This window comes from Porcisia hertigi, chromosome 16 (genome assembly GCF_017918235.1).
Source record: "Porcisia hertigi strain C119 chromosome 16, whole genome shotgun sequence".
Taxonomy (NCBI): domain Eukaryota; phylum Euglenozoa; class Kinetoplastea; order Trypanosomatida; family Trypanosomatidae; genus Porcisia; species Porcisia hertigi.
The window spans coordinates 324,727-338,616 of NC_090575.1; the positions used below are offsets into that span (position 1 = coordinate 324,727).

Sequence of the window (13,890 nt, forward strand, 5' to 3'; positions counted from 1 at the left end):
TGGTGGGAAGTGCAGAAAATTGGGGGGGGAAGAGGGAAAAGGAGAGGGGGCCTTTCGCTTTTACTCTGCTTCGCAGAACAAGTATGACAGCCTGATGCGCCCTTGTGCTTGTTCGTGGATATGATCGTTCTTTAACACAGAAGAAGTGAGGGCTTGGGCATATTCCCTCGGGATACCCCCCTAGAATGAGATAATGTTTTCACAGGAGGGAAGTGCCCCTTCACTCGAGCAGTTCGGAATTTTTGATAAATCTGTCTGTCTGTCCGCTCACAAGTGGGCCTCGCGTATGCGGAAAAAAAAAAGTGGGGAGAAGCAGAGGGAAAGAAAGAAAAGACGTTTTTGCAGACGAAAAGAGAGCGAAAGAGTCACATTGTGAACTACAGAAAACTGAACTACAGAAAACTGGTTTTCGTAGAAGTTGGTCGCATTATCGTGGCGCTTCCGCGGCAACGGCGCTATGTAGTGCTTATGTGTGCACTCGTGAGAGATCCTGCGACTCAGCTGCCACAGCTGTAACTCCGAAGCGTCTCGAAGCGCTTCTTCCGAGCAATCAAAGCAGCCGGCAATATCCAGACCTCAAAAAACAGCACACTCGCGTTTTTTCACACACACACAGACACAGAAACCCCTTTCCTTGTCATGACAAGCTTTCAGTTGATTTCGCTTGCATTTCTGTTTGTTTTGCAGAGGATCGTTTGTGTTCAGAGTCGAACAGCAGAACAGATTCTAATACAGAAAAGAAAACGAAAGAAAACAGAAGTGGTGGGGCCAACAAGTTCAACAAGTAGGGAGGGGGAGCTTGAGAGAGAGAAAATTTCTCTGACGACCCCAAGGCAGGCGGGTGCACAATCACACTGATGGGCTCCGTTACGACAGTGGACATCGTCCAATCCCAGGAACCCATACACATGCACACTGCGGCAGGAAAAACATACTACAAAAAAAAACAGAAAAGATGTCAGTTCAAGTCACTCGAGAATTAGGAGAAAATATATACACGCCTCTCAACGCTTACTTTTCATTCCAAAGAAGAAGCAACGCTACTATGAGAAAATGCTGTAGTAATAACAGGCGCCACAAAAGACGCAAACAGAAAGTGTAAGAAATGGACAAAAAAGAAAGGCACAGCCTATTGATGCATCAGAGGCCCTGTGTGTGGTATTTACAGCTACGAGCTGACAGAAGACGCCACATACGTCCCTTCATAGATTCCACATTCAGCGAGAAAGTAATTGTGGCTTGTAGAGTGCAGAAAGTGAGGAGGATAGATTTGGAAAACAAAAGAGAAAGAAATTGGTTTTTTCTTCATCGCTGAGAGTTACTTCTTGCTGTCGGCTTCGAAAGCGTCTAGTACTTCTCGTTGTACGTGCCGCCCACATCATTGAGCCAGTAGTTCACGACCCAGAGAGCAAAGTCGTCGAACGATACCTAGCCAGTGCTCTTCTGATCAACCTCCCCCCTCCACACAGCCGGAATGTGGGAAATGGTGCAGCCCCATCAGAGAGTAATCTGTGCCGCATCGGCAAACTCCTCGCAGGCCATCAAGCCGTTGCCAGGGGTATATAAAGCTTGTCGAACATGACAATTAGCTCAAAGTAATCGTAGATATAGCATGACATCAAGCGGAACTCGAAGCACTCCAGGTAGCCAAGGCATTCACCGCCGCCACTGACGGTGTTGTCCATGTTCCTGGCCTCGTCCAAAGCGCACGAGAGTATGCCTTGCAGGCGCGTCGTGAAGCTGTCCGGCTTCATGTCATTCAAAAAGCCCATATACCTCTTCGTCATTCAAAGGCATACCAGGGCCATTCTTATCTCGGTAATAGCTCCAGGGGGCGATTCCTGTTCTCATCAGACTTGGAGCGCTGACTAGCTACGCGGATCCCATTCCAATGGGGAAAAGGTCTCTGCGCTTTGCTGTACTCCATGTCACATGCTGCCGAAGAGGGCGTAGCGAGCTTCAAAGAGATACAAGCCCGTAATGTTTCAAATAAAACGAGAGCCCCGTCGGTTCAACGTAGAGCAAGCGCACTGTCTTTGTTTTTCGAGGCGAGAATAGTGGAAAGAAGAGGAAACAGAAGAGCAGGTAATTGAGCAAGGCGTCTAGCACGAAAGCTCGTGCATTTGCAGATTACCTCTGGCGCAGCGCACAAATCTCATGTAAATCCTAGATCAAGTAACACTGATGTCACAGAATCACCCGATCTATGAGAAAGATATCAGGAAAAAAATGAAGCTACTTCCTTTGGGCCGAAGAGGAGATGCAGAAAAACTGGGGAGATAGACCGTTAGTTTGCTGTTTGTTTTTTGTTGCTGATGGCAAGAGTACAAGTGTACATTTACAAGCTTTCAGCTAGATAAGAATAAATGAAACTCTGAACAACAACGGTGTCTTCTACACTGTAAACAGAGAACATAAAAACCGCTACATCAAACTAGAGTGAAAAATAGAAGTCGAGATCACGCGGCCACACGGAGTGCAGTAAGTGCGCCTCGACCGAGAGCACCAGGGAAAATATGGCTAACCCTCACAGTGTAAAAACATTGACTGCTTTCACGCTTGTTTCGCCGCAATCCACGCCAGGCATACACACCACCTTTCTCCGCTAATACAGGTTCGTCACTTCGCCTTCACCAAACACCCTATATGAGCTACAGTGATTCCGAGTAAGAAATATGAAACTATAAAGGGAGAAGAAAATATGAACGTAATATATTGGGCCACCTGCCAGCACCAGCGGTGGAGAAAACTGGGACAAGTTCACAACACATAAGATTTGCGTCTATGAATTATTCCCGTTGAATAGGTATAGGCACTGCACGCCGTCACAGGCTCACTCCACAAGGGATTCGGAGTATCATATTTTGAGTGCAGCCTTTTTTTCATCTTCTAATCGGAAGATAAGACCCACAAAAAAAAGGCGCTGGCGTTACGAAAAACTGTCAGTGACCTCTTCAGTATCAAGCTCGTGAGAAACAATCCACGCAGCGAACTCGTCAAACGACACCTGGCGAGAGCCGTTGCTGTCCATTTCCTTGAAGACCGCATCAGCATCGTCAATGACCAAGCCCCAGCCCTTCATCTTTAACACGGCAGCTTTGAACTCACGCGCGTCCACCAGCATGTTGCTGGAGGTGTCAATCTCGTCGAAGATGAAGGTGAGCTGGAAAAACTTGTGAATATAGCATAGCAACAGGAAGAAGCCCGGGTACTCCAGGTAGTCAGGGCTTCCGTTGACGCCACCAGCTATTTTGCCCATGACCTTCGCCTTTTCGAAAGCGAGCTGCACGATTTCTCTCAGATGAGACGTGAGCTCACCCAATTGAAGGAATTCCACACAGCCCTCGTAGACCTCCTCCATCGTAAGCCTACTCGCATTGTTCTTATCAAACCTCTTAAAGAGTTCGACACGGCGCTCTTCGTCCTTTGGAGTCTTCTGGAGGGGCAGACACTGGGAGAACTTAACCCATGACGACTTGCGGTCCGCTGCAGCAGAGTCCACTTTGGCCTTTGGGGCGCGCTTGAAAAAAATACGCTTCATTCAGTGTTATTGCTCTTCGGCAAGAAAAGGTGTGGATATCAGAAGAGAGTAAGGGAATTACAAGGGGCGCTTTGGATCAAGAGCAATAAAATCGGCGAAGTAAGTCGAATATAGTAAAACAAAACTGGTGAGGAGCACACGGGCAGCAGTAATCAGCAAAGGTGAAACAGGTGTTTCTGACAGGATTTGCGAAAAAACTATCCTAGGTGAAATAGTGCAAGACAAGAATGCTTCTATGCGGTGGAGGCGATGTACCGAGCACTTCTTTCTCTAAGCTCGAAGTATGTCGGATTACAGTACAGAAACCTGCTATCCTCTGGTTGGCGAAAAAAAATGATTACATATCTTTTTTGTGCACACTTTTGTAGGTTATTCATTGGACAAACCGAGTAATTTATTGGTTTTGGGGGGCTTTCAGATCCACACCTTCGACACGTGCTAAGGTCGCATCAAAGCTGTACCCATATCAAAAACAAAAGTTTACTGGGTGAGGATGCCTTGAAGAAAACACCAAGCTCTCACTTCAGCTCCTTGCGCTTCCTGTCACCCTGGAGGAGGGGGCTGCAAAAGCCTGTGCTTGAAGCTTGCAGAAACGTGTTCCGTTCAACAAATTTTCAATAATGCTTGAAGAAAGACACCCCGATAGCGCAGGAGACTCGGTGCCAGAATCAAACGTTGTGACACCACACCCACCTTGCAGTTCGCCGAGTGTGCAATTAAAACATGTTGTCTTGTCGCCAACCATAGCCTTTCTAGTGCATATTCAAGGGAAACCTGAGTACTTGATGCGATTCCGAGGCAAGTGTAGAAAGCCCTCCGAGCTCGGCCACTCGCCTGCACAGAGCCTCGCCACACTTCACCCCCATAGATCCATGGAACACCATGGCGGCGTACAAGTGACATGAGCCAGGGCTTCGACATGATACACAGGCCTGGAACTAGTATCAACACCACCATGCTGCACAACCAAAAAAGTGGACACCTGCCTCGAGCTAAAAAAAAGCTCACCACCTCACTTTCATGGAAGCGGACAAGAAGACTGGCCAACGAGCCCTCGTAGTCCTACCAACGGAATGGGCAAAGAACACAGGTCATTCGAATCCGCCAGGAGCCTTTTCCCCACTTCGCCGCACAACTGCTTCTTCAAGTAACGCACACAGACTTTGCTTTAAGGCTCTTGGGAGTCATTTTGAACAAAACCGCACAGCACCGAAACCACCTCGCCCCAACACAAATTGCACCCCAGCCCGGCTTCCCCTTAGCAGGGAGTGGGCCCCCCCACCACCACCACCGAAACCGAGGGCAGCACCCAAGCAGGGGAGCAACGAAAAAAAAACACCTGGCATTTCCGCGATGGACACCCTCAGAACCCGCGACCAAGCCAAACGGCCCCCCGGGCGAATCCAGTACACACAAATCGCGCATCGCCCACCCCGCCGCTGCCCACAAGGCGCTGGAATAACCGACACCACCCAGCCAAAGAGCCCGGCAAAGATGCCGAGACCACCCCCTGTGGGCACCCTTTCCCTGGCAGATGCTTCTGCCCATAAAGACGGCAACGATGGCCGCATTCCACGCTGGGCTCGACACCGGCTTTTTGAAAAAACGAGGAGGAAACCCGGCAGACAATGGTTGCCATCACCACAATGCGGCCACCCACGGTTTCACCCCCACCATTGATTAGCCCAAGAGAAACATAACCCGCTTCGCTGTGCCATTTCATCCACCAGTAAGCCTAGCACTGTCCTCTTCCGATGGCCTTTCGATAACGACCATTCGCTGCAAGCCCCGCCTGCTTTCTAACACTCTACTGCTTCTTTCCCCCAGTTCCCCTAGACCCTCGCACATGCGTCACTCCCGGCCTCTTTTCCAATCTTTTCAAGCTATTCCCTCTCCAAACGTGACCTCTGTTCTTCTCTCCTTTCCCTCTCTCTCCTCCTCCCCTTCCTCCCACACCTTCTTTTCCATGCCCGACCCTCGCTCACAAGAGACCCCCGACAACCCCACATTCTTTTCCGCGCGGTCTGCCCCATCCACATCGGGGCCACCAACACCACACTCACTTCATTCCTTCTTCATCCCCACATTTGCCCGGAGTTACAGTGCGATACAAAACCGGATGAAAACATGTGGAGAAAAGGATATCGACAGCCCGTTCGTGGCTGAAGAGATGACCGAAGCACCGGCACGACATCGTGATAGTCGCGCTGCGGGGCCAGATGACATCTACAATGAGATGCTGCACCACCTCCCGGGTGTGGCCCGGGCACATTTCCTGGTCCCTTTCCAGTTTGATGTGGCTCATCCCATAATGTCCCCTAGGCGTGGCGGAACGCATGCGTTACCCCACTGCAGAAACGGGGGAAGCCACCAGAGCAACCGGACTCATACAGGCCGATCGGTCTCACCTCTTGCGTCTCCAAGCTCAAGGGCGCATGGTGTTGGCGCGGCTGCTCCATTCCTGGCGCCCTCACCCGGGCCAGCGCACGCCCACAGACGCGGCCCCACCACTGAAATGGAAAGCGCCCACATTACCAGCTTGGTTGAAACCGCTCGTGATGAATACCACAGCCTAATAATGCTCAGACGCTCTGGCGTGGGACTTCCGCGGCGACACAACCGAGCGCAAAGGACGCTGATTATCCTCGTGGACTTCAGAAAAGTGTTCGCCACAGTAGAACACTCTACTCTTGTAAAACTGCTGATGCGACTCCCAGCGCGCCTCCTGATACACTGGCTCAGAAACCTCCCCGTGCATCGCGATGCTCGAGTGAAGTTGGGCAATCGTTTAAGTCCACGGTACGGTCTCGAGGCTGGCGTCCCCCAAGGCACCGTCCTCGGACCGCAACTGTTCTCCATGTACATCGCTTCTCCTCTGGGGTTGTTGGTGGACAAACATCCGGATGTACAACTCGACATGTGCGCGGATGACCTGGCCATCTCGATCCTGCGTCGGGCGCGAGACGAGGGGGTTGGGATAGGCAACAATATTCTTGTGGATGTGGTCCCGCATGGGGCCATTCAGACCAATGGCATGAAAGTAGGCCCGCCGAAATGTGAGGCGGCACTGCTCTGCACACTGCCTAGTCACACCGGCGAAGACAGAGTGTCTCGATCACTTTTGCATGGGAGCGCATGCAGTTCCGATCTCGCTATTCGGCGACGAAAAAATGAACCCTCGGCTTCACGGCCTGCAACTCGACACACACGCGCCAACTTCAACAACAACGCGAACGCTATTCAAAATCAAACACGCAGAAGGGACGGAGGGAGGGGGGCAGCTAAGTTGCTTGGCAAATCACAGATGCGGACCCTCACCGCAGCACATGAGGCAACTTGTCCCAGGAGACGGTGATTTCAAACTCATCTACGGTTCCGCAGCTGTATGGGGGAGACAATGCAAGACACGGCCAAACACAAGCTGATTAGCCAGCACACTCGCCTTCACCGGCTTGTCACTGGTCCCCCCCCCTCTGCACCACAGATGAGGAATCAGTACTGTTTGTGTCGAATTCAATGCCCCTGCACATCAAAGCACTGCGGGCAAGGCTGCTGCACCACAAACCCCTAAAGTTCGAAGAGCGAGGCTGGGGCCAGGAGGGCACCCCAGCCTCGGCCGTCGCCATCCATGAACTTCCATTTCTCGCCGATCAGCCAGTGTGGGATGGACAGTTTTTTTGGTTTCTTGCTAGAAGAGGAAGGGCTCTCACCCTCCGTCCTTCCGGCGAAAGGCGCCCCTGCTTTCTTCTCTCTGCCCACCGTGGTTGCGCTGGACGCCTAGGCGGGGGGTGATCATTGGCTATGATTTGCTCCTTGAGCACACGGGAATACACATCGATGACGACCTTTTACGGGCGTGACACGCCGCCTCCATGGAGCCTGTTCTGTAGTCTTCCTTGCACATCCTACGCTGTGGCCACCGACGGCTGCCGTAGTGTCACCGAACACCGCCGCGCCCCAGCCGCAATTCACGTTGTTTTCCCATTTGATACGCGCCCGCTCGATGTTTTTACCGAAGACTGCGGCCCCCTCGCGTGCAGGCACAGGGCCGAGAATGGTGCCATGCCTCGGGGCCTTCACCCTTCGCCCCCACCAGTCTGAAACAACGGGCCCCCCAATCTAGACGAAGCCTGACCATCGCCACCGATAGTCAGTCCCTCCCTTATCTGCGTTGGCCATGGGACCGCTCTTCATCAACGCTCCAGAATCGAGGGAAAGAGATGCGCTGTCCTTGTGCATTTGATAAAATCGGGGTTGGACTGTGCGCCTGCAGTTTGTCTACGCACATGCCGGCGTACCTTGCATTGGGGCCGCCGACTGTGTGGCTACGTCTAAAACCGTAGATTGCAACCACACACACCCATATGTGAACTCGGTGTCGCTCGTAGATCTTCGCTCCTTTCTTACCCGAGCGCTCATTGCGAAGTGGTGTCGCCAACTGCGTGAGGACACACGCGCGCGCACATCGCCACACCGTTTGTGCGCGGCCCCCGCGATTCGCTGAGGGGTCTCCGCATGGCTTGGCCAACGGGGGGTACCCTTGAGTCGGCATATGGCATAGTGGAACTATCGGGGGATTCGCTGCGACAAACACACCACAGCTTCGGCAGCGCCTCCCTTTGGAGCGTGCGGGGCTGCGCCAACCGTTGTCGCTGGTGTAACATTCCGCATGAGCAGAAATGCGCGCTACAAGGTGGTACTTCAAGGCCCCGAGAATACCACCGTGTCTGCGGTTCCTCGACGTGGTGTGGGGCGGATCAAAGGGAGGTGTCCCTACTGTGACTCAATGCGTAGTTCACTCCAGGGTCTGCAGAAGCATTGCCGATCCCTTCACCAGGATCGACCTCCGGTGGCAGACGGGGTTTTGTAGCTGTCCATTCTGTGGCGACTTCTTTTCCCTCTGAAAAAAAAGCAGGGGAAACCACGTGACGTGGTTTGCCCTAAATCACGATGGGTCCACGGGCCAAGGATATCACATCCTGTGCGGGGCCCGAAGGGTCTGTCAGTCACATGCTGGTGTGTCCTGTTCTTACTGAGTGTCGGGGACGCCTCGCCATCACGCCAGATTTGCTCAAGGGCGATGGCCTCTGGCATTTTCAACATTCGAAGCAACTCATCCTATTTGGAGAAGCGGCTCTGGCTCTCGTCTTCTTGCGGTCTGAACGCGAGGGGAGGAGAAAACTTCATTGATATACCATTTAACTATTTGAAGAGCTTGTCAAGTTTAACGGCTTATGTTTTTTGATGCACTAGTCATCCCATACGCCTCGCTGCCTCGCCGGTGTTAATGGGAACTGTGTCCAGGAAGTGAAATCCCCACATACGGTTTCACCTAAGCACGGCGGTGGGGCGCCTGGGTTCTTGTGATCTTTTGTTGGTATTCGGCTCGGCGGCGCCGGGTCGTGTCGGGGCTCTCCGGCGGTTTTTGGCCCCCCCCCCCCTGGTGTGGGGCGCGGGGCCTGGGATGCCCTAGCTGGGCCAAAACGCCCCCACATCGACAAGACCACCGCACCCCCCAGACCCGCTCGCGGCAAACCGGCAACCCCAGAACCAAGCCCGCCCAGCACCCTTTTTTTAGCGTCATGTATTTTTTCCCCGATTGGTTCCGTTTAGTGGTCAGGAGCATTTCCCCCCCCCCCCCAAGCGTTGATAGGAATAAAATCGCCAAACGTGTGCTTGGGAATCGCGGCTTTACGATCATATTCCATTAAGTCATCCCTGGGATTCTTGTTCTCAATTCCTTCGATAACGATTGCTTATGGATGGTTCTGCGCACTCTTGCGCCGATAGTGCCCCAGGAGGCAAACCTTGGTGTGGTATTTTCCGAGTGCGCCTCCCCTCTCCCCTCTTCCCCGGGGGATTCGCTAGTGTGCCATTTCTCGCCAATGCATCAGCACCGGCGCCTGTTTGATCTCGCAATGCCTCCTAGTAACGACGAATAGTGGGGGCTTAAGCCCTCAAAGATGGTGGGCGATGCTATTACACCACTTATGTCGTTTGTAGGGGATGACCTGTGGTGGATAAATTTCTCGCCGAGATTCACCTTAAGGCCCCGGGGAAACGCAACGCCATTTCCAGAGGTGGAGCGCCGCCTCGCGTCAAAACAGGGTTCTAACCTTACTAAGCATATTTTCTTCCTCAGCGGTTCAAAAGAATTTGGGGGGGTAGCTCACTATAGCAGAACTGTGGCAGCCGTGTTTTGTGCTCAGATATTTTCGTATTCGTCAAAGTGGCGGCATGTGGCTCTTAGGGTGCTTTCTCGACCATCACAGGCGCTGTTTCCAAAACTCACAAAGCCACCTATTTTTACCCTAGGAGCCAGCAGAAGACAAGGTCCTCTGTGTCTCCACAAATCACTCTGTCTGACTTATCTTTTCGGTGTTGATTTTAAATTCTACACTTCCTCAACCTTAGTTTTTTTTGGTGTTATGTTTTCCTCTTGCCCGAAATATATACATATGAGTCGTCCCAACAACAAAACGAAGAGCTCTGAAAACGACATCTGTTGTAGTTGAAACTTGAGGCGGAAGAGGAACATGGGTGTCTAAAGAGATTTGTGAGAGCGGTGCTCTGTGCCTTCTAGGGCGCCCCGCGGCTAGGCCGAAACTTGGGTGGCAATCCGAGTTTTCGATCCCGAAGGAATCCCGCTAGGCCCCGAGTCGCTCTTGAAATCCTAACGTAAATTCAGGACGTAGAAGAGTTTTTTTCCGCTCCGCAATCGGAAACCGAAGGCATCTCGAGCAGGTTAATGGGCCGGGCATATAATCGAAGGGGCGCTTTCGTGGAGTCGATATGTTTACCCATCAGTGCGCTGCTCATGCCTCCGCGCGTCGCATACCCGATTCCGCCAGGCCTTGCCGCGCCAGACTGGGCACAGTGCCTGGTGCGTGTTCGGTGCTTGGATTAAATGGGTCTTCTCCGCATCTCTTCGGCGTCGTGATCTTAATGCCTTTTCCTTGCACGATTCTTGGTAGTCGCACACGCTATGCCAGCCAGGGCAGCAATAGTCTTCCCAGAACGCTGGGGCCTGTGGCGCCGATGATCACCAGCTGGTGCTTGGTTGCTGCGCGAAAGTGGGGCTTTATTTTGCTGTTGCTCACTGCCGCTCTGCAGTGCTAATCGTGACCTTGCCTCCGCTCTTGGATGGCGGGGTGGGGGAGCCTCACTATAACTTGGCAACGCCCTGGGTGCCTGGTTTTCTTGGCGCTAGAGTGGTTCTCTTTGGGGTTTGTGTTCGCTCTACGCTCCGGTGGGGTCGGCGTTGGCTGAAAAATGTATATACCGTTTTGGGGGATTTTACCCACCGGGGAAATTGCTGTGTAGACCCGAAAATTAAATGGTGGGGTCTTCTTCAATGTGTGCAGTACGCGAGATGTAATCAAATCAACTAACTGTGACGTATATGGTTGAAGTTGTGGACATTTCTGGATTGAAACACCCAGTCTCTTCGGATCTCGATTTTCTCTCCATGTGGGATGTTTTTCATGCTCAAGAAACCAAAAAAGTCGGCATAGTTGGGCTTGCGGAGGTGTTGCCCCCTGCACTAGGGCAGATGGGCTCGCTGTGGTGTTGATAATAATGTATCTTTTGTATCTGTGAGGCGTTTCCTGGGGGTTCGTTGCCTTCCTAAGGGTGTATATATTTTTCTGGCTTCGGTTCTTCTTAAAATTACCTGGGGTGGAGTGAGGGTCGGGGATTTCGGAAAGCAGTGCGGAAAAGGGGTGGGCCGTTTTTTGCTGTTGTCTCCGTGACGGTTTCCGATTCTTCATTTTCGATCAGTTCTCTTGAAAACAGGCTGATGGAGCACGTGCATGGGAAAGGCGCGTGATATCGTCTGGGGCTCGTATCATCAGTATTTTGAAAACCAGTAATGGGGTTCGAATGCCGCTAGCCTATCGTTGGCGCCCGGGGGGAGGGGCGTTCGCGATGCTAAGAGTTGTGTTTTGCCGTCTTCAGGTGTGGGCCTGGTGGGGCTCGGCGGATGGGGGCAGCTTTGGGGTTGCGTGTGGCTGGTGGTAGTGGTGGGGCGATGGGTGTGCTGCGGTGTGAGATCCCTTTGCGATTCATTTGAGGAACATGAAGCAAAGTTTGCGCGTTGCGAAATGAAGCAGGGGTTTTCAGGGTGATGCGCTGTGGCTCATACGATAATGTGTCCCGCTCCTTCACCCGTTTTTCGTTCCCTTTGACATCCCGCTGCGCATGCTTAGCCCATCAGAGTGCATATAGCCTATGCGAAGTATCAGCGTCTCTCTCTTCCGACAACTCGTGTCGCATGAATTCGGTGGTTTCTCAGGGTACCTCAAGCGCAAGGTTCCACTGTGATAGTGATGAGAAGCTGGAGCTCAGCTTCACTGCAATTTTGTGTAACAGTGGTGGATGCACCGGGGCTTTGAGTCAAGCCACACGCTGAGGTGGAAAGGTGACCTCTATTACAGGGGTAGGGATGGCTGCTTTCTTGAGCCTTGGAGGATGCTGTGGCATAACCATGAAGGGAACGAAGTGTCGCTTACACCACGTAGCACGTCCGACACCGGCTTGGTAAATTTTGGCGTAGTCATGCTTAAAAGATATTGTCTCTGCGTAAGGTGGTGGTCATGGGGAAGCTATATATGTACTTCTATACATCAGTCGGTAGAGGTGGTGCCATCTGTAACTCGCAGTGAGCTTGACGTGCACGGCACGGTTTTGACAAGGGTAATGGCAGTCATAAGTTTCGCTAAAGGGCCACAGTTGTGACAAATTTTCGAAGCTGCGCGGAGCAAATGATCGTGGAGCTCAGGTATGGGCTCCACTAAGATGCTGGAGGGGCCGGTGGAATATCTTGCCAATGGCACCCCATTGTAACAACTGACAGATGCGTGCCGAATCTCTCTAGGCACGCTGATCACGTGTCTTGGCAATCCTGTATGGAAACCGCTTGCTCTTTGCGCTTTACCTGCTCAATCTCATCTCGTTTCTCCTCCGCAGTTTTTTCTTTTGCCGGACGCACCAGAACATCTGTGGTTGTAGTTGACAGTGATCTGCCCTCAAAAGAAAAATGGGAACTAGTTCATCGAAGCGCAAGTATTCCCAGTCGGCAGATAAGCCGGAGAGGTCACAAATTACACCTTCTGATAAAGCACGCCTCCAGCTGAAGCTTCAGCGAGACAACTTACAGGCAGCTATTCGGAAGTTTGAGCGCGTTGTGACACTCGAGCATGAAAGGGCAAAAGAGTTCCTACGTGCAGGAAACAAGCGCAAGGCACTGTACTGTCTCAAGCGAGAGAGGGCGCAGCAGTCGCAAATCTCTACGGTGACCGATATGCTAGACAATGTGCAGCACCTCATTGACACTGTCGAGTTTTCCCAGATTCAGGCGGAAGTGGTCACTGCCATGAAGGACGGGAAGTGCGAATTGGAAAACCTGAACAAAATGCTCAATATTGATGACATTGAAAGGCTTATGGATGAAACAAGTGAATCAATTGAGGAGGCCAACCAGATCAACGCTGTGCTCGCTCAGCCCCTTGTTGGGGTTCCGGACGACGACGAGCTGCTACGCGAGCTGGAGCACACTCTAGGGGAAAAGAAGGTTGAGACGGAGCTTCCCAATCTCACTGTGCCAGCGCATAGGATTCTTCCCGAGGACTCAGAGACCATAAGGATCGAAGAAGACGTCGACCAAGATGATGATGCTCTCCCTTCCCGTGTGTATGCGTAGTAGGCTACCATATTCCTGATTTCAAGAAGCCGCTTTGTGATGTATCTTGCGCCAATATTAAACGCAAAAAAAAAACGAATCAAAGGATTACTTTAATACTTCCGGCTTCCTCATCGTGAGATCGCCGTATGCAGTTCGGTTTATTTTCCAACAGGATGAGAGTTACTGTTCTCAGAGCGCCTCTTCACTGAATGTCGAACTCTTCATTGTCTTCTTTTCCCGTTTTTTCGCTCCCTTACTTCTACATCACAGCGAGGTCTTACACAGTTGAGCTACTGCGGAACAAAATGGAGACCAAAGTCAAAGAGCCAGAGGGGCCGTGCAACCTCGAATACGTTCGTCGCTACACGAACTCTCTCAACTATCCACTGGAGAAAACGAGTGACATGCCCGAGGAGATGCGAGTGGACTGCAAAGAAATCGTAGTGAATGCGCTGGAGAAGCACGAAGACAATTACGAGCTGGCCGCCAAGTACGTGAAAGAGCAGATGGACAAGAAATTCGGACCTTCCTGGCATTGTGTAATCGGGGAGGGATTTGGATTTGAGATCACCTACGAGGTGAAGCACCTGATGTACATGTTCCACAGGGGTTTCATTGCGATCGTCGTGTTCAAGGGCCTCTAAGGGTGATGTTTATAACACTTAGA

At 51.9% G+C, this 13,890-nt stretch overlaps 5 protein-coding genes across 5 annotated transcripts; 3 read left to right on the forward strand and 2 right to left on the reverse strand.

The window, feature by feature from the left end:
• Positions 1-1,541: 1,541 nt before the first annotated feature.
• Positions 1,542-1,772, reverse strand: JKF63_05298 (uncharacterized protein; the record flags this gene model as incomplete). Its single annotated transcript, XM_067901265.1, has 1 exon — positions 1,542-1,772. One exon carries the CDS (start codon positions 1,770-1,772, stop codon positions 1,542-1,544), a length of 231 nt encoding a protein of 76 aa, XP_067758267.1.
• A 1,157-nt stretch (positions 1,773-2,929) lies between these two features.
• JKF63_05299 (uncharacterized protein) lies at positions 2,930-3,541 on the reverse strand (the record flags this gene model as incomplete). The annotated part of the gene is made up of 1 exon (XM_067901266.1): positions 2,930-3,541. The coding sequence occupies one exon, from the start codon at positions 3,539-3,541 to the stop codon at positions 2,930-2,932; it is 612 nt and encodes a 203-aa protein (XP_067758268.1).
• Positions 3,542-6,056: 2,515 nt separating this feature from the next.
• JKF63_05300 (uncharacterized protein) lies at positions 6,057-6,896 on the forward strand (the record flags this gene model as incomplete). The annotated part of the gene is made up of 1 exon (XM_067901267.1): positions 6,057-6,896. The coding sequence occupies one exon, from the start codon at positions 6,057-6,059 to the stop codon at positions 6,894-6,896; it is 840 nt and encodes a 279-aa protein (XP_067758269.1).
• Positions 6,897-12,578: 5,682 nt separating this feature from the next.
• Positions 12,579-13,241, forward strand: JKF63_05301 (uncharacterized protein; the record flags this gene model as incomplete). The annotated part of the gene is made up of 1 exon (XM_067901268.1): positions 12,579-13,241. The coding sequence occupies one exon, from the start codon at positions 12,579-12,581 to the stop codon at positions 13,239-13,241; it is 663 nt and encodes a 220-aa protein (XP_067758270.1).
• A 287-nt stretch (positions 13,242-13,528) lies between these two features.
• On the forward strand, positions 13,529-13,867 carry JKF63_05302 (uncharacterized protein; the record flags this gene model as incomplete). Its single annotated transcript, XM_067901269.1, has 1 exon — positions 13,529-13,867. One exon carries the CDS (start codon positions 13,529-13,531, stop codon positions 13,865-13,867), a length of 339 nt encoding a protein of 112 aa, XP_067758271.1.
• Positions 13,868-13,890: the final 23 nt, after the last annotated feature.